We start from the raw sequence: 24,529 nt of genomic DNA on the forward strand, positions 1-24,529 counted from the left end.
CTCTACATTTTGATTGGCGTTGCATTTGAACATACTGAAACAGTGCTGAGAAACAGATGAGATCATCTAGTGGTGGTGTCATCGTGAACCTCTCAGTGCTCTGTCAGTGTGGCCTCATTAGATTCCGGCCTCTTTCACTGCGAGTTGGGAGCTGATTTATGGTGTTCTGCCTGTTCCAGAACAGAGCCACTGTGAACATGCAGCTCTCTGTGGTCACATTCCACACCAGCCCTCTACTGCGTCATGCCTTCAGGCCCAGGGCATCATTTATCTAACAGGCCCAACGTGTCAGATTGTACTGAATGTTACTTGTTATAACAATCAACACATTACGATCAAAAGAGTAATTAAGTAGATACGTTTACTCAAAATTGTACTCTGCAGAGGGTATTCTATCATGGTATCTGGATTATATTTTAGATATAAACGCAGTGTTTGACTTGTACATGTAAAATAACCCGGTGTAAATAGGAATGTAGATCTGTTTTAAACACTACCAACGTAAACCAACCTTTTCACAAAATACAGTAAATTCAACTGAAAAATTATATTTACCTATATACAAGTATCTTGTCTCGGCAGCTCATTCAATCAACTGGAGAATAAAACATGTCTCCATTCCTATTTAGTGATTCTTGTGGTGGTTCTAACCTTTTTTTTCATGTTTGGATTACGGATCGTGCCTATAAATAACAGATCTGTTTACACCACCGCTTGTTCACCCAGACGCACTCAGAGAATCATAGCAATTGATTGATGAGTCATCATGGATTCCCACAGTGGAGGGGGGTGGGTGGTCAGGGCCAGGTCAAGTGTTGGGGAGTATGCGTTGCGAGACTGCGCCTGAATAAACAATCAGTTCCCTCACATAGCACAGCCCTGTCACTGCTAAGGAGAAGACAAAGACCCTCCAGTATGTGACAAGACTGCAGAGGGCCAGTGCTGAATACAGCCCCCCAGTCGTTGCCACTGGAGTCATCCTACAACAACTTGCCGTGTAGGCTCCAAAGTTATAAATACAGATGATTAGCATCATCCTCTCTGTGTCCCGGGGCAGCGGAGGAGCGACGGCCCGGCCCACCACACACACCAGCACATTCCCATCCCATAGATAATGCTCACTACTGCTTGATAAGTGCTAAAGAGGAACCACTGGCTATATAAAGGGTCTGGTGTTGTTATCACCGCCCCAACAAAGGTGCATTGTGCTGAGAACTACTTGGCATGGCGTGGTAGCCTTTGTGGACTGTTTTGGAAAAAGCTCTTTGTGTGGTGACTCTTGGTCATTAATCCAAAATAAGGAGTTGTTTTGTCAGAGGAGCTGCAGAAGAGCTGGGAGAAGGTTTGCTGTTTCAACACAACTTGTTTCCCCCCTCCTCCAAGGTAATCAAAGGACATGGGAGACCAAAACAAAATGTTATTTCGTCCCATTTTCCGTCGGGATGTTAGCTGGGATCCTTTCCCCAACTGGACTCAGCCGAACCGCGTCTTTAACCAGGACTTTGGCCTGCCTCCCTTCCTGGACTCTCGCGATCTGAACTGGATAGAATGGGCTCAGAGGAGGTTAGCGTCTTTCTCCTGGCCTGTGTATGCACATTCTCCCCTTCTCACCCCATTCAGTGGCCCCTCACCTGCTGCGTCCAGCCAGAAGCAGCTGACAGAAGGGGTGTCAGAGATCCGGACGGGTCAGGGCAGCTGGAAGATCAGTCTGGACGTCAATCACTTCTCTCCTGAAGAAATCACCATTACAACCAAGGAAGGCTACTTGGAAATATCAGGTGCCGCTGCAAAAAAACAAACACACAAACAAACAAACAAACAAACAAAAAACATCTTAACAAGAAATGTAATTGTGTATTGAGTCTTAAAATCTTCTTAAAACAAGTTAAATCTGCCAATGATGAGAGAGAAGTTATCTCGAATCCCACTGAACTTGTTCAAAGAAATGTCTTAAAGCAAGTTACAATATCTTCACATTACAGTAGGTAGGTCACTCCTTCTGTTTCAACATAATTCAGCTTGTTGAAACAAGCCCCTTTGTATGGGAACATGTGAAATTAAATCACCACAGAATACAGTATACTACGAATGCTTCTCTGATTAGATAAGATAAGATAAGATAAGATAAGATAAGATAAGATAAGATATTCCTTTATTGTTCCCCTTGGGGAAATTCAGGCATCATAGCAGCATGGGGGAGGGGGAGGGAAGGTACAGGTACATGGTGATAGATACAAGCAGGTTATGACAAAACATATTTGTCACAGTGACCATGGGATTCAGAATTATGCCAGGCAATTGCATTATTTAAAGATCCTCTCCAGAATTTGTATACCCTAAAAAGTCTATGTTGAATAACAATTTGTATAAATATGGGTGTTCCACTAAATTCTTTAATAAACTACTGTACATTTATGTGTAAATTGCCAACAAGCATGCATTGATATTTGCTAGCTATTCCAAATCTTATATCCTTTCAAGACATGTCAATACCTACTCCGTTGTCTGTCTATGCTGAAGCTAAAGGTGTCAAATGACCACATACTGGACTGGCTCGCTGATAACAAACTATCATTACACCTGGGTAAAACAGAGTCCATTCTCTTCGGTTCAAAAAACAAACTCAGCAAGACCGACGGCTTCTCAGTTACAGTGGGTGACAATATTGTCACAAGGAAAGATGAAATTACATACCTGGGTTCCATCCTAGAGGCAAATCTTTCCTGTGACAAAATGGCATCCAATGTAATCAAAAAAGTCAACCAATGAACTAGTTTCTTGTACCGGATCTCCTCTCTGGTAAACAAGAATACCCTGAAGACTCTGGCAGGAGCACTCATTCAAGGGTACTACGACTATGCTTGCACCTCATGGTACCAAAGCACCTCAAAGGCGCTAAAAACTAAATTACAAACATCACAAAACAAACTGGTCAGACTACTGCTTGACCTTACTCCTAGAACCCACCTCACCCCTGCCCACTTTGACAACCTAGGATGACTTAGAGTAGATGACAGAGTACAGCAACTTGCAATGGGCCTGGTCTACAAGATACACTACACCACTAAGGTACCCATGTACATGTCAAAATACTTCCCAAAGGTCAGTGAATACCACGACAACACCACCAGAGGGAGCTCCACAAATCATGTTAAACCCAGATTCGGCTCAAACAAGGGACTAAACACGTTTAGCAATTATGCCACATCAATGTGGAACGCCCTACCCACAGCTGTAAAGGAATATGAATAACTAACCACCTTCAAAACCACTCTAAAAGAGCACCTACGGGAGACTGCAATTCGAAACTGGCCCCTGTAAATGTCCAAACCCAACCCCCTCCAATTTACAGTCCCCCCCCCACCCACCAGCCTCCAATGCACAGTTCCCACTCCACCTACCCTACCCAACCCCCCCCCCCACCCCACCTACCCAACCTCCTCCAATGTATAGTTTCTTCCCCCTCAAATGTATATACTCTCCTTTTATAATCTTTTTGTACTCACAAACTACTGTATATTTGTAGATCTGGTATGTCATAAATGTCTAGATGTAACAGTACTGTATATCTGTATGTCATGTATGTCATATATTTGAAATTTGAAATTTGAAATTTATTTGAAGGATAAACCCCTTGAGATATGCTATCTCATTTTCGAGGGGGTCCTTGTTGAATTGAAAATGGGGGACCCTGATGTAAACCAGACGAAAGTCTTTCTCTGGTCTGCATCCCCTTAACAATTGTGTGTATTGAGCTGTACTGTATTGTACCCATTCTGCAATCGTTAATAAAATGTTCAATCAATCAAGAGGTTCGACCTATTAGTGACATCACACATATAACTCAGATTTCAGGGTAGTACAGTATCTCCCCAGGGTTCCTGCAGGTTTCAACAAGTTCAATTCAAGATTTTGTAAGACCTTTTTTAAGACCTTTTTAAGACCACTTTGAATATCTTAATACCTATTTTATATCCATACTGGCAAAAAGTATGAAGGAAAATTACTATGAAAGAAGTAATTCCATACAATTTATTGGGCGGGAACACTATTACCATATTGCTTACCTTTGCATTTCCCCCAAACACATTTAAACAAGATACAGATAAGTTAACGCAACATAGAAGTAACTTCCTAATAATAATAATAATGGATTGGATTTATATAGCGCTCTTCATGACACCCCAGTGACCCCAGAGCGCTTACAGAGTCCATTATTCGTTCATACACAGTCATACCGGTGGTGGTAAGCTACAATTGCAGCCAGAGCTGCCCTGAGGCAGACTCACGGAAGCGTGGCGAATAATCATTGCCTACGGCCCCTCCGACCACCACTAACATTCATTCACATGCATACAAGGCAAGTAGGTTAAGTGTCTTGCCCAAGGACACAACGGCAGTGGGATGGACATGGGCTTGAGAGGAATTCGAACCACCAACCCTTCGATCATTGGACGACCCGCTCTACCACTGAGCCACGCCGCCCCACTAATCCCATACATATTTAAGACTTGCCTACAATTCTGATTATTAAGACTTTTCAATGACCCTGTGGGAACCCTGTCTCCCTCTTTGGGGGAAGAATGTTTTTGGCTGGTAGGTACATTTAAAGTATGCTGGATATGGTGATAAGATTATGAATGTTGAGAGATGAAATGTCTCAACAATTATTTATTTTGGCACTCAGTAAGTGGGTAGTATGTAAAGGAGTTTACACTGGGTTTATTAATTCATGTTGTGTTCCCCCCCCCACAAATACTATACACCGCTTGACTATTGCTGTCTTTCAATTCAAGGAAACCATGAAGAAAGGCAGGATGACCATGGGTCGGTTGCAAGATGCTTCAAACGTAAATATAAGTAAGTTGTAAAATAGTAAGTTGTCAAAAACAAACAGAATGTTATGAGAAATCTGTCTAAACTCAATACAAATACAACATACTTGTTTCATGTTTCAGAGGAATAAATAGAAATACCTTGCAAGGCAGACCTGGATGGATTTAGAAACATGAAATTTAACCTGAGCATCGTGCATATCTAAGATTGCATTTAGAGCAGGACAGTCTCTCACTCCAACCCTGACAGCCTACTGATTAACACGTAAAACACTATTTACAACCATGACTGGCAGCCTACTGATTAGCAGGTAAAACACTATTTACAACCCTGACTGGCAGCCTACTGATTAGCAGGTAAAACACTATTTACAACCCTGATTGACAGCCTACTGATTAGCATGTAAAACACTATTTGTAGCAGAGAATTCAGACACAGTCGGGCCTTTTAGAGGTTAGAGTTCAATGAAAAGAAAGATGATATTAACCATTCTGTTAACCTTGCACGGCAACTGGATTCGTGAGATCACAGGATTACGCTGCCCAAACTACAGTGATTTGAACCAATCGTTGTCCTTTGTAGACCTACTGGCACCTATGAGTGTGGTTTAGGTGTAACGCACCTATGAGTGTGGTTTAGGTGTAACGCACCTATGAGTGTGGTTTAGGTGTAACGCACCTATGAGTGTGGTTTAGGTGTAACGCACCTATGAGTGTGGTTTAGGTGTAACGCACCTATGAGTGTGGTTTAGGTGTAACGCACCTACGAGTGTGGTTTAGGTGTAACGCACCTATGAGTGTGGTTTAGGTGTAACGCACCTACGAGTGTGGTTTAGGTGTAACGCACCTACGAGTGTGGTTTAGGTGTAACACACCTACGCGTGTGGTTTAGGTGTAACGCACCACACGAGTGTGGTTTAGGTGTAACGCACCTATGAGTATGGTTTAGGTGTAACGCACCTATGAGTGTGGTTTAGGTGTAACACACATACGAGTGTGGTTTAGGTGTAACGCACCTACGAGTGTGGTTTAGGTGTAACACACCTATGAGTGTGGTTTAGGTGTAACACACCTACGAGTATGGTTTAGGTGTAACACACCTACGAGTGTGGTTTAGGTGTAACGCACCACACGAGTGTGGTTTAGGTGTAACGCACCTATGAGTGTGGTTTAGGTGTAACACACCATACGAGTGTGGTTTAGGTGTAACGCACCTACGAGTGTGGTTTAGGTGTAACACACCATACGAGTGTGGTTTAGGTGTAACGCACCTATGAGTGTGGTTTAGGTGTAACGCACCTATGAGTGTGGTTTAGGTGTAACGCACCACACGAGTGTGGTTTAGGTGTAACGCACCTACGAGTGTGGTTTAGGTATAACGCACCACACGAGTGTGGTTTAGGTGTAACACACCATACGAGTGTGGTTTAGGTATAACGCACCACACGAGTGTGGTTTAGGTGTAACACACCATACGAGTGTGGTTTAGGTGTAACGCACCTATGAGTGTGGTTTAGGTGTAACGCACCACACGAGTGTGGTTTAGGTGTAACGCACCTACGAGTGTGGTTTAGGTATAACGCACCACACGAGTGTGGTTTAGGTGTAACACGTGACCTACGAGTGTGGATTAGGTGTTAGTTTCTTTATTAGTTGTCATACAGAAGTACAGAATACTTTTATACAAAATGCTTCTTTCTGTTACGCTCCAGAGACTGTGCTAGACAAAAAAAATAAGTATAAAATAAAATAAGTATAGCAGTATAAAATAGAAGTCACGTACGTAGACACAAGTGTTCAATATGTACATATGTACAATGTTCAATGCAAAGTAGAAGTAACTGAGTTACCATACAATATACTATACAATAACGCACCTATGAGTGTGGTTTAGGTGTAACACACGCACCTATGAGTGTGGTTTAGGTGTAACGCACGCACCTATGAGTGTGGTTTAGGTGTAACGCACCTATGAGTGTGGTTTAGGTGTAACGCACCTACGAGTGTGGTTTAGGTGTAACGCACCTACGAGTGTGGTTTAGGTGTAACACACCTACGAGTGTGGTTTAGGTGTAACGCACCTATGAGTGTGGTTTAGGTGTAACACACCTACGAGTGTGGTTTAGGTGTAACGCACCACACAAGTGTGGTTTAGGTGTAACGCACCTATGAGTGTGGTTTAGGTGTAACACACCATACGAGTGTGGTTTAGGTGTAACGCACCTACGAGTGTGGTTTAGGTGTAACGCACCTACGAGTGTGGTTTAGGTGTAACACACCTACGAGTGTGGTTTAGGTGTAACACACCTATGAGTGTGGTTTAGGTGTAACACACCTACGAGTGTGGTTTAGGTGTAACGCACCTATGAGTGTGGTTTAGGTGTAACACACCATACGAGTGTGGTTTAGGTGTAACGCACCTATGAGTGTGGTTTAGGTGTAACGCACCACACGAGTGTGGTTTAGGTGTAACGCACCTATGAGTATGGTTTAGGTGTAACGCACCTATGAGTGTGGTTTAGGTGTAACGCACCACACAAGTGTAGTTTAGGTGTAACGCACCTATGAGTGTGGTTTAGGTGTAACGCACCACACAAGTGTGGTTTAGGTGTAACGCACCTATGAGTGTGGTTTAGGTGTAACGCACCACACAAGTGTGGTTTAGGTGTAACGCACCTACGAGTGTGGTTTAGGTATAACGCACCACACGAGTGTGGTTTAGGTGTAACACGTGACCTACGAGTGTGGATTAGGTGTTAGTTTCTTTATTAGTTGTCATACAGAAGTACAGAATACTTTTATACAAAATGCTTCTTTCTGTTACGCTCCAGAGACTGTGCTAGACAAAAAAGATAAGTATAAAATAAAATAAGTATAGCAGTATAAAATAGAAGTCACGTACGTAGACACAAGTGTTCAATATGTACATATGTACAATGTTCAATGCAAAGTAGAAGTAACTGAGTACATAGTATACTATATAGTGCAAAGCAGAAATGGGATGAGGTACAATTTAGGTACAATTTACAGTAAGGTGTACTGAGGTATGGGTTGTAGTGCAAATTCTTTGCCAATAAATATAAAGTGTGTTTAGGTGTTCTAAAGTGTGTAAGTGGGTGCTGCATTGAGTTGTTTGTTTAAAGTGAGTGTGTGCGTGTGGATGTGTGTGCTGTGAGTGCATCTGATGGTTGTTGTATAGTGTTATTGTTCGTTGAGCAACCTGATGGCCTGGGGATAGAAGCTTCTTCTGAGTCTTTCTGTGCTTGCCATGGGACTCCGGTATCGCTTGCCTGACCGCAGCAGTTCAAAGAGGCAGTTGTTTGGGTGGCTGGAGTCTTTGATAATTCTCTTAGCCTTACCCATGCACCGCTTGTTGTAAATGTTCTGGAGAGTGGGAAGCCCCCCTCCAATTGTGCGTTCGGCTGAACGGGCCACTCTCTGTAGTCTGCTACGGTCTTGTGCGGTGCTATTCCCAAACCAGGAGGTGATATTGCGACAGTTTTGACCAGTCGGGTTGGTCTCCTTTTTTCTGCTTGGACTTGGTTCTGATTTTGTTTTGGTTCTTGCTCCTTTGCCTTGGCCCTGGTCAGCACGGCAATAAATGCCTTCCTTTGCAGCTCGTTGATGCTTTCCCTGGCAGTGGCTGCTAACTCTTTGGCTGATCTGATTGGCCAATCATTCTCTGGCAAACTCAGGAACTTTGGCCCATTTTGCCACTCTGAGTCTTCAACTAGGTCTTGGGGGCCGGCTCTTCTGGTGATTACATCAGTAATGTTTTGCGGACCAGGAATCCACCACCATTCCTGGGTGCTTGTATTGCTTTGGATCTTCTCGATCCTATTGGCAAAGAGTTTTTGATAGCCATAGCTTCCTCGTTTTCTGCGTGTGAGGGGGTTTGGTGTCTGGGTTCTGATTTGCTTTTGCAGTCGCACCTTTTGCTTTCTCTTCGAGAAATTGATTGCAGACATGACGTGTAGCTTGTCTTCCTCTACTATGTAACCCAGGCCAAGTGCCTTGTTGTCGTCACTGTGCATTTGGTTTGGCAAGACTATGTTTTTCTCCAGCTTGTTGTTGCACTCGTTCCTCCCACTTTGCCTAGAGAAGACCCAAGGTTTGAGCTTGAAACCTCCAGCTTTCAGGATCCGCTCCCCATTCGCTGTGATGGTTTCCAGCTGGTCAAGGTTGTTGTGGGATGTGAGAATGTTATCAATGTAGCTATCATGGAGTACATGACGTTCCTCAAGATTTGTGGTTGCAGTCCTTGACTCCTGGATGTCACCTTTAGTTGGTGGGAGTTGCTCTGGAATCTTTCTGGTTAGCTCCTCATACTTTACAGCGGCCGCTCTCATTGACCTTGCAAAGTGTGTTTTGGACATGTGGGCTGATATGGTGAGCTCCTCAAAGAGATCAGGATGAGTTCCTCCGATCGTCTTTCCCAGTGGTCCATCCCACAGCACGAGGTCTCCGACAACTCTGATCCTCTGAGGTGCTAGTCGACCTTCCCTGTGGCTGATGAGAAGATCTATGTCTCTGGGTCTTTTGAGTTCTTCCAGGGATATGTCTGGAAAGAGTTTCTGCAGTCTCTTGGGGGTCACACTTTTGTGGACATCTGCAATGCTGTCTAATCCATAACAAACCAATTGGTGTGCTCTCCGAGTGCCTTTTGGAGTGCTCACTTGGATCTTGAAAAGGTACCGCTTTGTCTCCACTTGAACTCTCATCCCCCCGACTCCATGGACGATGAGGGTGATCTCTTCACTTCTGAGATTCAGTTTGCTTCCAGCCTTGTGGGTTATATAATTGGTGTCTGAAGCTAGATCAATTAATGTTCCAATTTTCTGTCCAGCATTTGCAGTGACCTCAAGAAGCATCATCATAACTGGATGCTCTTGTAATCCACTCTTCACTAGAAGGCCTGGCTGCTCATTGGCAGTGCTGAAAGCCTTTGTTACCATGTTTGAAAAGGCATCTTGACACTGCTTGGCCAGTTCTGGTGACAGCTTGTTGAAGAACTCCTCTTGCTTGTCTGTATACGTCTTCCTGCTTTTCCCTTCGTCTGAACAAACCGTGCTCCTCTGACCTGCACTGCTCCTCCTTCTCTCAGCATTAGGACACAGACAGTAATGATGCTCAGGAGTGTGCTCCTCCTTGCAGATGTGGTTTTAACACAGGAAGCCAGGCTTGCAGTATGAACGGTTATCATGAACCTCGAGACACCTCTTGCATGCTCCCAGCTTTCTTACTGCATTATTTCTATCTACCAACTTGAGCGCTCGAAACTGGTTGCAAAAGTATAGCTTCCTCTTGTGCTTTCCATCTCCACAGACTATGCACCCTTGGTCGTTGTCTGACTTGGTAGATCTTGTTCTGGCAAACCTTGGCTCAGCCCTGGTCTCCTTTCTACTTGGCTCTTCATCCCTCAGCTGCTCGAACTGCTCATATATGCTCTCTTGCTCTTTAAGGAATGCCAAGAGACTGTCAAACCGATTGGCTGGTGCCACAGCATTTCTCCCATCAGCGACATAGACAAGCCACTCCTTTATTAGAGAATCCTTCAATGGATTTAGTTACCAGTGGATTCTTAATAGCACCTGTATCGCCAAGGTCACTCAGATCTTAAAGCGCCTTCTCCACAGCTTGGATAAGTTCAACTATTTTCCGTGGCTGGTGACTTCTGACAGCCGGTATTCTCTGTAACACCTCCACTATTTCAATGGCAATTGCCGTTTGGTTGCCATAGCGGTTTCCTAGGACACGGAAGATATCATCTGCAGTGTTGTAGGTGCTGAGGCGGAGGTCCCTCATGATCTTGTCATCTAGACTGTCGAGTAACTCGACCTTTTTCACCTCCTGTGAGCCTGTTGGCTCACCCTGCCTCTGGAGTGCTTCCCAATCCTTCCTCCACCTATAGAAGTCTCGTTTACTTCCAGTGAACCTGGGAAGGGCTGTTGGCTTCAACCTGATGGCTGGTATTGGGTGTGTGTGTGGTGATGGTGCCGGCGTCCTCTCTGCCTCCTCTATTGCACTGGCCTGTATGATGTCGGCCATTTTGGCAACCAATCTGGGAATGTGGAGTTTGAGATGCTTTAGGCGATTCTGAAAATGAAGTTGCCCATCTGAAGGGATCCATCGCTTCCACTGAACATAGGCCTCTTCTGCTGTCTTTACCAGTCCCTCTAGGTGCTTGAGTGTGAAGTTGTATGCCTCCTGTTTGCAGTCAGGTTTTATGTTCTCAGCGTGTTCACACCCATTCTCTGCTGCCTGTAGCACTGTGGACATTTCAGTGTCCCCAAAGTTGGCCCATAGTGTCTTCTTAATCAGATTTCCGACCTCCATCAGTTTTGACTCACATTCATTTGCAGTCCTATCTAGGTCAGCTTTTTGCTGCTCTGACAGCCCAGACTTTCCCTTCAATTCTGTAATGAATGCGGACGTCAAATCGTCATTGATTTGCAAGATTTTGTTTGCTCCTGCTGCAAGTTCATTGAAAGTGTCCTTGAGCTCCCCTTCAGACATGTCCTCATGGGTCCTGGCAATGCGGTTGGCCAGACGAGAGAACACTCTTTTTGCAATTGTTCTCTCTCCCTTGAGATCCTCAACAGACTTCTCCTCAATCTCAGACATGTTGGCTTTGGAGTTGAATTAAATTGTATTGAATTTCCAGGGTTCAGGGTTGTCCTCTTTTCCAGGTTTTCCAGTTCCCTGGTCTTGCGTTTTTTTTTGTGTGTACAGGGAGTAGAGGAGGGGACTCAGAACACAACCCTGCGGGGCCCCTATGTTGAGGGTGATGGATGAGGAGGTGCAGTTGCCTGCTCTCACCACCTGGGGTCTGCCCGTCAGGAAGTCCAAGACCCACTGGCAGAGGTCATAGTTCAAGCCCAGGTCCCTGAGCTTGGCTATGAGTTTGGAGGGGACTATGGTATTGAATGCTGAGCTGTAGTCGATGAACAGCATTCTCACATATTGTTCCCCTGCCTCTTGTCCAGGTGTGATGCTGCTGCGTGCAGCACATGGGCTATGGCGTCCTCTGTGGACCTGTTGGGGCGATATGCGAATTGTAGGTTAACGCACCTACGAGTGTGGTTTAGGTGTAACGCAACTACAAGTGTGGTTTAGGTGTAACACACCTACAAGTGTGGGTTCAAGTTTCAAGTTTGTTTATTAATTAACACAATAAAATACACATATTTTACGGTGAAATGCTTGGTTCTGTATGAGCCCCTGAGAGTATGCTTCATACAGTAAAAAAAAAGTAAGTAAGAAAGTAAGTAAAAAGTAAGTAGAGGAATATACAATATACATATATACAATATACAGTAAAATGAGTAAATAAACAGTGAGGTACAATGCAGAAAATTTGTAAAAAACTTTGAGGTAAGGTGCAAATGCAAATGAGGTATGAATGTAGTGCAAATCTTTTTAATAATAGATCAATATAATGTAGTGTTAAAGTGTCTAAAGTGAGTGTTAAGGTGAGTGTTTGTTTAAAAGTGAGTGTGTGCATGTGGATGTGTGTGCAATGAGTGTAGATGAGGGGTTGTTACATGGCGTCATTGAGCATCCTGATGGCCTGGGGATAGAACTCCTTCTCCAGAAGGTTAGGTGTAACCTATGAGTGTGGTTTAGGTATAACAACAATAGGGAGGTGTAGTCTGGGTTGTTCCACCCGTATAGATTTATCATTGGGAAAATGGATTATCGGCTAATTCTGCCGCATGGAAATTGAAAAGCTTTCCATTTTTGCACAAAATGAGTTCCCTTCTATCACTAACATTATTGTTTAAGAATTTCTAGTTGAAATTAAATTTGGCGATTTTTCTTTATGATTAATTGCGAATATTTTCATGTTGAGCTATAGATTGTGGATGAATAAGCACAGAAAGGTACACCATGCAAATGTTAATGCTTTATTTGTTTTAAACGAGACAATTTAGAAATGGGCAATGGGGAAATACATTGCATTGGACAGAGGGTGGAACACGAGAAACGGCAATGACGTAACCACTACACCTCCCTATAGTGCCGGCCCTAATCTAAACAAAGGACGACCTCTCAGATGGTACTGGACTGGTGGGTCAAGTTAGCAACAGATATCTATTAGCTTCATGGGCAATTTTGAAGTTGTATAAATGGAGCAATCATAGAAGTGATGCTGGACAGGATGCTTTTTACACAGTGGCTTAATCCTTTGTTTATTTATTCTCTTTCTTGTTTACCCCCCTCCCCCAGGCTCCCACAGGGAGTGGACCTGCAGCATGTTAATTCCTCTATGTCCGGTGACGGGATTCTGACCATAGAGGCCCCGATCCCCGGGACCACAACCAGCAACCCGCCCAACGAGATTGTCATCCCCGTCCAGATACGGCAGGAGCAGGGCGAAGAGAAGTGAGACCAGGGACCAGATGGGAGGAAGCTGTGATCCAGCTAGCCTGTGTGTAATAAGGCTTTTGTAGAAGGGTTTCATTTGCTTTGCTTTAGCTTTACTACAGCTTACTAAACACTCCAATGGGATTTCCATCTTGATCGTCATCCAATCAGATCAGGCTATGACAGGATGGAGACGAGAGAGCGCAGAACTAGCGGTCCAATCACAGACCATCCTCATATAACACTGTGATCCTGCTTGTGTGTAACTGTTAAGACAGCTTTCTGTAGAGGGATGAAACGATAGTTTACCACAACTCACGTTACGCCTAATTCCAAATGTTTATTGATGTGTGCTCACGTCTCGTCCTCCATTCCTCAGTGAAACGTCACAGGGAAACGAGGAGGAGAGGCAGAGGAGAAGAGGCGGAGGAAACGAACGTGAGAAGCATATAGGTTAGAAGAAAGGACACATCCGTGTTCACTCACTTGCCATTTTGAAGAGGATTTACACATGAATATGTCATAGATCTTTGAAAAACACCTATGCATGATGGTACCGTACACATAATGTATCCTCCACTTGAGGAGACACGTTGATGTTCCTCTGTGTGTTGCTTCGGAACGGCATTAAATATGTTTCCGTTTCCAGGTCATGGTGGAATTGAGGATGGAGGAAGGGAAGATTTTTTTTTGTTACAGTTTTGGCTGTCCTTTTTTGGACTTAGAAGCCTCAGTGGTAATTATCAGTGAATAATTGAAGCTTCGTTCTTCCCATGTGCAGTTTCAATGCGTCAGGTAGATGACAGCTATGGGGTTGATAGGGAAGGATGTAGAGGAAGGGGGGGCATCATTGTCTTTTTAAATGTTAAGCCAAATGTGACACTTTCCACACTCTATAATAATCATATATATAATCATAGTTAGACAGTAGGTGTGCTCCCCCACTTCCAAAAATAGCACTACACAACACAGATTTTTATTATGTCCTTGTCTGAAGAGAACAGAACTGATTTTCAAAATGAATGTTGAATTATTATTTCTATAAGCTCAAATGTTGATATTGGCATCCATTATCATGGCAGCAATTGAAGCTTTGAAGCATTCATTTAGTCAGCCCCTAGTTACAGTTACAGTATGCATTAGAAACTGGCTAAATGTGATCCATTGTAACCACACACTTGGCTCATTGCAGTAGGATGTCACCAGAGCCACTGGCACGTCAATCAGGAGTTGCATACAATAATTCACATTATACGTACAACATGTAAGAGTTACAATGATATTTCAACAGAACAGTTGAAACCTATACTGTAGACTTCCAATGTATTTTATATTGAATAAAAGTAATGACCAGAGTTGTACCTTATGGACTGCATTTATTTGATACCTTATAGGCCTACTGTTGAATAATATACCTGAGGTCATGGACCAGGAAAGTATTGTATTTTCCTTAAGGGACAACTTCTATTTAAAATAATACCTGTTTCACATTCATCAACAAGGATAGTAGAGAACTGGTCCCTAGACCAGCCCAAGGATCACTCAGCAACAGGACGAGTGCTGGTCCCTAGACCCGTGTTTGAAAAACTATTCTGGGGTCAATTGTAATGATCCATTTCACAGCTATACAGCTTAGTCATGTTAGTAAAGGTATGGTAGGTGGTTATGAGTTTCTGACATATTTCATTCAAACCTTTATTTCAACTTGTAAGACACTGAGGTTACCCTCATTTACAGCAACAAAAAGCTTATAAAACAAGACACAGTTGATCAGCAATTGCATTTAAGCACAATAAATAAGAATAAACAATACAAATACAAGTCAACACACAGTGGTCGTAGATCATGGTAAATGACTGCTTTTTTATATAGCGCTTTTATCCAAAGCGCTTTACAATTTGTTACTCACATTTTACCCATTCACTCACACATTCACTCACACATTCACACACCGACGGCAGAGGCAACCATGCAAGGTGCCAACCTGCTCATCGGGAGCAATTAGGGGTTAAGTGTCTTGCTCAAGGACACATCGACACGCTGCCCGGGAGAAGCGGGAATCGAACCCGGATTGCCAGACGACTGCTCTACCTCCAGAGCCACTGTCACCACTAAAAAAGCGCCTTTAAAAGATCATACTTTTAAATGCAGCAAAATAAGGAATAACCTTAAACAAATACCAATGATAGGTATGCCTTTCAACCAGAGAAGGCCATCCAACCTTTTCATAAAGGACACAGTGGTTTCTGCCACTAGTAATACATCTGAGGGCAGAATGATAAACTGAGTCCAGATGTTTAGCCACAGAGTTGCCTATAAATCACATCATCATAGTCCAAAATTTACAAGGAAACAGCTTCAACAATCCTCTTTCTACTAATCACAGGAAAGCTGGATCTATTTATGTACAAGAAGCCAATTTTCTGTTGCAGCTTGGAAGCAATAATATCCACATGAAACTTAAATTAATATTTCTCATCGAGCCAAGATATTTATACTCAGTGACTCTCTCAATGTTAAAACCGCTTACGGTGGATATATGTACTTAATCATAATCAACATTCCTGGCTCTGGAGAACAGCATACATTTAGTTTTACTAGCATTGAGGACTAATTTAAGATTGATAAAACCTTCCCGCAAAACATTAAAAGAAAACTGCAAGTTCTCAGTGACCAACTGAACAGTATCAGCGATACAGTACACAATAGTATCGTCCGCATACAAATGACAGTCATTCACAGAAGAAACAATATCATTAATATAAATAGTAAAAAAGACTGGACCCAGCACTGAACTTTGTGGCACACCTTTAGTTATGCACAAGAATTCAGATCGAGCAGGGCCCAATTTCACACACTGACGTCTAAAAGATAGATAATCATAAAACCAATCACATGCACCACTATCCATGCCAATACTAGATAACCGTTAAGCATGTGATGATCTACTGTATCAAAGGCTTTGACAGATCTATACAGAGAGCAGAACAGTTTCCTATTATCTAAAGCCGAAATTATGTCATTATAGTAATCAATGTGGTGGCTGAAATTGTGATTGGCTCTGAATCCAGATTGATTTGATTTGACTTGAGAGATTATTGACTAGTATTGAGTTGAACAGTATTGAGTGATTTGATAGAAAAAACTTAAGTTGATTATTTACCAATGTCTCAAGAACCTTTGCCAAGCAAGATATATAATGGGTCTCATTCCCAAACGAATTTACGACAAACAATGTCCTCTTAGGCAGATTTCTGCCCATTTAAGACATATTAGGGCTGGGAGCGCGAGTCCCCAAATTTTCCTGAGATCAGATTTGAGCGTGGCTAAGAGCAGATTTAAGAGTGCTGAGGAGCACTCTTATGATTGATTGACTATTTGAACATTTTATTAACTTGACAGACTGTGTTCTCATAGTGATTCCTTCATGTTAACACTACAGGCCTCATTGGAATTAATTACTTAATCATAATTAAAATAAATATGACAATATTTGTACGATAAGAAATTACGCATTTGATGTCGGAAAAATAAATAATATGGATTCATCTGATCACAGGGCAGCTGCTTAACCATATCTGAACCAGTTATTTTGGACAAATTTATAATTACTTTAATTACTCAGATATTCAAACACACAATTATGCAATTATTGTGAAATGATTGAAAATAATAATTATTTAATGCCTTCTGTGGAATTTGTATTTCTTATTTGTTACACATCTGTTTTAATGATTAATTATATACATTTGGAAGAATGCAGGTCAACATGCAATGTATCCCATTGATTGGTATACAATGGGACAGACCTTTGTTTGATTGATTGATTGATTGATTGATTGAAAACTTTATTAACAGATTGCAGAATGGGTACAATACAGTACAGCTCAATATACACAATTGTTAAGGGGATGCAGACCAGAGAAAGACTTTCGTCTTGTTTACATCAGGGTCCCCCATTTTCAATTCATCAGGACATATATGACGTACATGACATGACATACAGATAGACAGTACTGCTACATCTATACATTTATGACATACAGATTTGCAAATACAGTACTGTTTGTGATACAAAAAGAGTCAAGAAAAGGGAGTATATACATTTGACGTAAAAGCTGTACATTGGAGGGGGTTGGGGGGGGGGAGAAACACTGTACAAACAAGCAAAACTGTACATTGGGGGCGGGCATTCACTGTACAAACAAGCAAAACTGTACATTGGAATATTGACAACCATACTAGGTAAATTACTGTACATTGGAGGGGGTTAGGTTAGGACATTTACATGGGGCCAGTTTCGAATTGCAGTCTCCCGTAGGTGTCCCTTGAGAGTGATTTTGAAAGTGGGTAGTGATTCAAATTCCTTTACAGCTTTGGGTAGGGCGTTCCACATTGATGTGGCATAATTGCGAAACGTGTTTAGTCCCTTGTTTGAGCCGAATCTGGGTTTAACATGATTTGTGGAGCTCCCTCTGGTGTTGTGATCGTGGTATTCACTGACCTTTGGGAAGTATTTTGACATGTACATGGGTACCTTGGTCGTGTAGTGTATCTTGTAGACCAGGCCCATTGCAAGTTGCTGTACTCTGTCGTCTACTCTAAGCCATCCTAGGTTGTCAAAGTGGGCAGGGGTGAGGTGGGTTCTAGGAGTAAGGTCAAGCAGTCAAGCAGACCAGTTTGTTTTGAGATGTTTGTAATTTTGTTTTTAGCGCCTTTGAGGTGCTTTGGTACCATGAGGTGCAAGCATAGTCGTAGTACCCTTGAATGAGTGCTCCTGCCAGAGTCTTCAGGGTATTCTTGTTTACCAGAGAGGAGATCCGGTACAAGAATCGAGTTCGTTGGTTGACTTTTTTTTATTACATTGGATGCCATTTTGTCACAGGAGAGATTAGCCTCTAGGATGGAACCCAGGAAGGTAATTTCATCTTTCCTTGTGACAATATTGTCACCCACTGTAACTGAGAAGCCGTCGGTCTTGCTGAGTTTGTTATTTGAACCAAAGAGAATGGACTCTGTTTTGCCCATGTGTAATGATAGTTTGTTATCAGCGAGCCATATGCAGATTTTGCCTAGTTCCGAGCTGAGGGTTTTTTCAACCTGTAACTTGTTCTTGTCAGAGACCAGCAGGGCTGAGTTGTCCGCAAACAGGAAAAAGTTGCAGTCACAAGCTGGCGACATGTCATTTGCATAAATTAGGAACAGTAGCGGTCCTAGTATGCTTCCTTGTGGAACACCACAGCTCACTGTGAGGGGGGGGATAGGGTACCGTTTACCTCCACCATCTGTTCCCTCCCCTCAAGGTAGGATTGCATCCAGCTCACTGATAAACTATCAAAGCCAATTGCTTTTAGCTTGTCAATCAGAATGGAGTGATTGACAGTGTCGAAGGCCTTTTGTAGGTCCAGCATGACCATGCCGCAGTATTTGCCCGCGTCCACCTCTTGTTTGATGTGGTCGTTCAAATAGAGAAGGCATGTGTCAGTGGAGTGGGATGTTCTGAAGCCAGATTGGAATTCGTAGATTAGATTTTTTTCCGCTAGGTACTTTTCGACCTGTTCGTAGAAAATCTTTTCCATGACTTTTGAGATGGAGGTGAGAATAGAAACAGGGCGGTAGTTGCCTGGGTCTAATTTGCTGCCCTTTTTGTGCAGAGGGGTCACCCTAGCAATTTTGAAGTCCTTGGGGATGTGTCCCTGTTTTATGGAGAGGTTTATTATGTGTGTGATGACTGGGGTGATGGCGGCTGCTGAGTCTCTGAGGAATTTGGAGGGGATGTTGTCATGGCCAGTGGCCTTGTTAGGTTGGAGGGCGCTCAGTTTTTTGAGTACCTCATCTGTTGTTACCATTTCCAGCTTGAAGTCGTCCTTGCGGACCCCTAGGTTTTTGTAGTAAGCTTCTATGTGTTCTACCCCATAAAGCCCTGAGTGGGAGAGTAGTTTGTTTACCAGTGTTGTGGCTATGTTTGTGAAGAAAATGTTTAAGTAATTGGCTACATCCAGCTTGTCTGTGATGAGCGTGTTGTCCGTTTTTATGTTTATGTTTGAGAATCTGGTTTTAAGTTTTTTACTGCAGCCTAGCTGATTATTGAGTAATTTCCAAAGTTCACGTGGTTTGTTTTTGTTTTCCTCAGTTTTGTCATTGATGAAATTCTTTTTTGCAGTTTTGATCATGAAGGTTACGTCGTTTCTTAGTCTGTTTCTTTCTAGTTTGAGTTCAGTCACGTGGGCTTGGAGTTCACTGCTCGTGCTTTTGGTAAGCTTTGACTAACTTTTACGAAACTCAGAGCATTTTTTGTCTCTGGTTTTCATAGCGGCCAGTATTTCGGAGTGCATCCATGGCTCAGCGCGATTTTTTACCCTGGTGGTTCTCCAGTTCAAGGTTAAAGGCCTCACTAGAGTAGGTTTTGAGGTCTCTAGATGTGACTGTTTTGTGGCAGCCAGCCTTTTGTTTTAGCTTTTTGCGGGTACAGAATATCATATAATGATCACTTAACCCGCATGCTATAACCCCTTTATTGGAGATCTTGGACTTGTCGGAGGTCAGAATGAGGTCAATGGTAGTCTGAGTTGATTCACATACACGTGTGGGTTGGGTGATTAGCTGGCTGAGGCCGTGCAGATCACAGAGCCTACTAAATGACTTGAAGACGGGTGCATCTTTTCGTTGCATATCCGTGTTCCAGTCTCCAATAAGAATTTTGTCTATATCCTCAACTCCAGCTAAACACCCGTCAAGTGTATCATAAAAGCCACTATGATCTGGCGGTCTGTAGATTGAGCCAACCAGTAGGGATTTCACCCTTTCGAATAGGATTTCCACCCATACAGTTTCAATTGATGCATGATTCAGGTCATTTCTGTTGATGAATTTGGTGTCTTTGTGTATGTACATACAGACGCCACCTCCATGTTTGTTCCTATCATTCCTGATTATTGAGTAGTTCTCAATCTCTATCTCTGGATCTTTTATAGAATCGTCAAGCTTAGTTTCTGAGAAGCACAGTATGTTTGCCTTACCATTTATGAATATGTGAGGATTGGTTCATTCCCCGCCACAGGCTTCTTAAGGTACTGTGATGATTGGTCCGTTCCCCGCCACACGCTCCGCTCCTTTAAGGTACTGTGTTGATTGGTGCATTCCCCGCCACACGCTCCGCTCCTTTAAGGTGCTGTGTTGATTGGTGCATTCCCCGCCACACGCTTTTGGAGCAAGAATCAATTCCAGCGCGCACCTGTCATAGTTTTTGATTAGCGCCCCAGAGGCTTTTTATACTGGGACTTCCCTTCAATCGAGGTCGGGTCGTTTTGGAATACAACTGCTTTTGCCTGCTTTTTCCCCGTTGCTGTGCCTCGTCTTCTTTCCCTCCAGGACTTTCTGTGGTGATCCGCTGATGAGAACCTTGTTCCCCGTTTGGAGCTGCGCCTCGTTTACCCGCTTTACGCGTTTGCGCTTGGGTGAGTTGGAACCAAACCCCTCTGGATTATTCTGTCTGTGTGTGTGACGAACACCGAAGATTATCATTTTTGCTTGCACTGGACTCAGTTGAAGTGTGTGTTTTGAAGAGACACTGAAGATATCATTTCCGTTTGCACTAAACTCAGCTAACTTGTGTGTTGTGGAGAACACTGAAGATTGTTACTGTTCATTGGTTCTGGACACAGCTAAGGGAGGAGGGAACCACACTGCCTCTGTGTTTTCGTTGGACTGTTATTGATATCTCTCTCTCTCTCCGTTTTCCACCTCGAGTTAAAGCTGGGAGTATCTGCAGAGCCGCTACAACGTCAAATACCGATTCCCCACTGCTATCACCAGGAGGATCTGCAGAGCCGCAGAGAACTCTGCCGATGGCAGTCTCCCTTGTTGTTTCATAATTGTTACTTTACCCCTTTTGTGACTCTGTAAATAAATACGCCCTAGTATTTGGCTAACTCTGAACTTCCTGTCTGTGCCGTGCGATTGAGGTCGGACCAAACCCTAACAGAATAATTGTTTTATTTCATCCAATTCATTTTTTAGGCTGTTTATGTTAAGGTGGAAAATGTTCAGTCCATTAGAGTTGGTTATTTCATTGATGTTGTCCGGTTCGAAGTATTGTTCATTTGTGATCTGTTCCTCTGTGTGAACTGGGGGGCTTTGTTGTCGTGGGTGGGAAGGGGGGAGGGGGGGGGGTCCCGCGCCGTGCTGGTACAACAAAGGACTCGTTCCAGAGTCCTTTGTTCATGGGTGATTTTGTTGTTAGCTCTGCTAGCTAGCCGGCTATCGGGCGTCGAGATGTTTGAGTCCCGCGTCGAGATGGTCATCATGGTTGCGACCCTCGGCTCACCTCCTCTCGTCTCTGCCTCACGTGTGCTCGTCTGGTGCGGCGTCATTGGGGAAAGTCGCCGTCCGCGCTGTGGATGTTGCCACGCGTCGAGTTGTTGCTGTTGCTGTCGACGGCCGGTGTCGGTGTGAGGAGGAGCCGTTGATTATTCGCCTGTCGGCGTGTTAAAACAGGTCCCGGGTTTTGGTGAATGTCTCCAGACAGGAGCAAATACAATAGAAACATCGATTTTCTATTAAACTTGCCTGTCGGGGGTAATTTTTTTCTTTCGGGATTCGCCGTCAGCAGTCTGTGAATAGCTGCAGCTCCAACGGCCGGATGTTTCCTCTCCGAGCCATTCAACAGGTAAAAGTCACAATGGGACTGTAGATTCTCGCTTTTGTTGCTTTCCACCGCTGTTTCCTGACGATCCTGTGCTGAATTCAGCTGAGGTGCAGTTACTAAGGAAAATGTCATTTAAAAAAGCTTGATCACTAAAATGTCTGAGACATTGATTGATTGATTGATTGATTGAAAAGTTTATTAACAGATTGCAGAATGGGTACAGTACAGTACAGCTCAATACATACAATTGTTAAGGGGATGCAGATCAGAGAAAGACTTTCGTCTTGTTTACATCAGGGTCCCCCATTTTCAATTCATCATAGCATCTCTTTGTAACTGTATGAGATGTTGCTGTGCAGCTCTATTCTAGTCTAGTCTTTAAAATTTGGTCTAGTAGGTTCTGTAACTAATTGTGCTAAATTGAGGCAACCACCAACCTCCCTAGTCAGATGAGCTGTTAAGCTAATTCAGGTTAGAATCACCTACAGTACCATAATTAACAATAAACAAGAAAGAAGATCCGCCAAGACATCGATGGAACCCAGATGTGCAGATGGGGGTCTGTAGATTCCTAGCACAACCACAGATGTAGGCCCCATCTGAACTCTCCAAACATCTTGGTCTCTCAGACACAGAGAAAGACGATTTAACAAAAATAGCCACCCCCCTCCCCCTTCCAACTCTGTCCACTCTATAAAGGTTGTAGCCCATTGAAGCTATATCTGAGTCGTTAATACTTTTATTTAGCCAGGATTCACTAAAGACCAGGATGTCGGGATCAGTCTGCATAACTAAGACATTGGGTCTCATTCCCTAAAATTTTTCAAAGAGTTATTCTGGAAGACTTATCTTGGAACCACTGAGACAGAATCAATGACAAGTTCACTCTGAGTCCTGAACGTGCTGGTAATATGTCTTAAGTGGCTGAAACGGTCGCACAAATGATATTATCTGATATCTGCTTGGCGAATGTGATACTGTCGTAAACTCAAAAGCGCGTTCCTGTTCACGTCATTTGCATACAAAACAACGCCTCCAGAGCTCCTTATAAGGCAAAGTAATGACGCTGTGTGGAAATGGATGCGGAAGTGCTTTGCGAGTCAAAATTGCGACCCATCGAAATGAGATTAGATTAATGTATTGTCATCATAATACAGCTCGTGGTACACCTGCCGCAGCACTCGCGCACACACACACACACACGCGCGCGCGCGCAGTATACTGTACGGCGTAATGAATGAACGCAGTATAGGCTTATTATTCCATTAATGCCTACGGTGTAATGAATGAACGCAGTATAGGCTTATTATTCCATTAATGCCTACGGTGTAATGAATGAACGCAGTATAGGCTTATTATTCCATTAATGCCTACGGTGTAATGAATGAACGCAGTATAGGCTTATTATTCCATTAATTACTTGTTGCATTAGGATTTAGTAGATACTATATGCTCAGCGCTACGTACAGTATAGGTACAGTACAGTCTGTACTTATACTGTACATAGAGCAGAGGCAGAGCATATATAGTATCTATTAAATCCTAATGAAACAAGTAACTAGAATATATTAAGCCTATACTGTTCATTAGACACGTAGGCCATACTGGCGCACACAAGACTTGCTATTTCCATGCGATCAGCTTTAGTTCTTATTTATTTATTTATCCACTGTCATTTCAGTGTTGGTGTATAGGCTATATAGTGTATTTCAATATAAGTTTAATTGATTAATGATATATTCGAAGGAATGCAGGTTTCTAACTATATCAACCCCCTCCAATGTACAGTAAATGACCAAGTATGGTTTTGTCAATATTCCAATGTACAGTTTTGCTTGTACAGTGTCCCCCACCCACCCCTCCTACCCAACCTCCTCCAACAGTTTCTACGTCAAATGTATATACTCTCTTTTCTGGACTCTTTCTGTATCACAAACAGTACTGTATTTGCAAATCTGGTATGTCATAAATGTATAGATGTAGCTACTGTCTATCTGTATGTCGTGTGTGTCATATATGTTATGATGAATTGAAAATGGGGGACCCTGATGTAAACAAGACGAAAGTCTTTCTTTGGTCTGCATCCCCTTAACAATTGTATGTAATTGAGCTGTACTGTACTGTACCCATTCTGCAATCTGTTAATAAAGTTTTCAATCAATCAATCAATCAATCAATCAATCAATCAATCAATCAATCAATCAATCAATCAATCAATCAAAGGTCTGTCCCATTGTATACCAATCAATGGGATACATTGCATGTTGACCTGCATTCTTTCAAATGTATATAATTAATCATTAAAACAGATGTGTAACAAATAAGAAATACAAATTACACAGAAGGCATTAAATAATAATTATTTTCAATCATTTCACAATAATTGCATAATTGTGTTTGAATATCTGAGTAATTAAAGTAATTATACATTTGTCCAAAATAGCTGGTTCAGATATGGTTAAGCAGCTGCCCTGTGATCAGATGAATCCATATTATTTATTTTTCCGACATAAAATGCGTAATTTCTTATCTTACAAATATTGTCATATTTATTTTAATTATGATTAAGTAATTAATTCCAAGGAGGCCTGTAGCGTTAACATGAAGGAATCACTATGAGAACACAGTCTGTCAAGTTAATAAAATTTTTAATTAGTCAATCAATCATAAGACTGCTCCT

The 24,529-nt window shown here is 42.7% G+C and overlaps 1 protein-coding gene across 1 annotated transcript; it reads left to right on the forward strand.

Annotated features, from left to right (window-relative positions):
- The first annotated feature begins 1,367 nt into the window (after positions 1-1,367).
- On the forward strand, positions 1,368-13,225 carry LOC311236424 (heat shock protein beta-1-like). Its single transcript, XM_084324106.1, has 3 exons — positions 1,368-1,778; positions 4,797-4,860; positions 13,065-13,225. The coding sequence occupies exons 1-3, from the start codon at positions 1,397-1,399 to the stop codon at positions 13,222-13,224; spliced, it is 606 nt and encodes a 201-aa protein (XP_084180232.1). The 5' UTR covers positions 1,368-1,396; the 3' UTR covers position 13,225.
- Positions 13,226-24,529: the final 11,304 nt, after the last annotated feature.

This window comes from Notolepis coatsorum (genome assembly GCF_963971535.1).
Source record: "Notolepis coatsorum genome assembly, chromosome: 11".
Classification (NCBI taxonomy): domain Eukaryota; kingdom Metazoa; phylum Chordata; class Actinopteri; order Aulopiformes; family Paralepididae; genus Notolepis; species Notolepis coatsorum.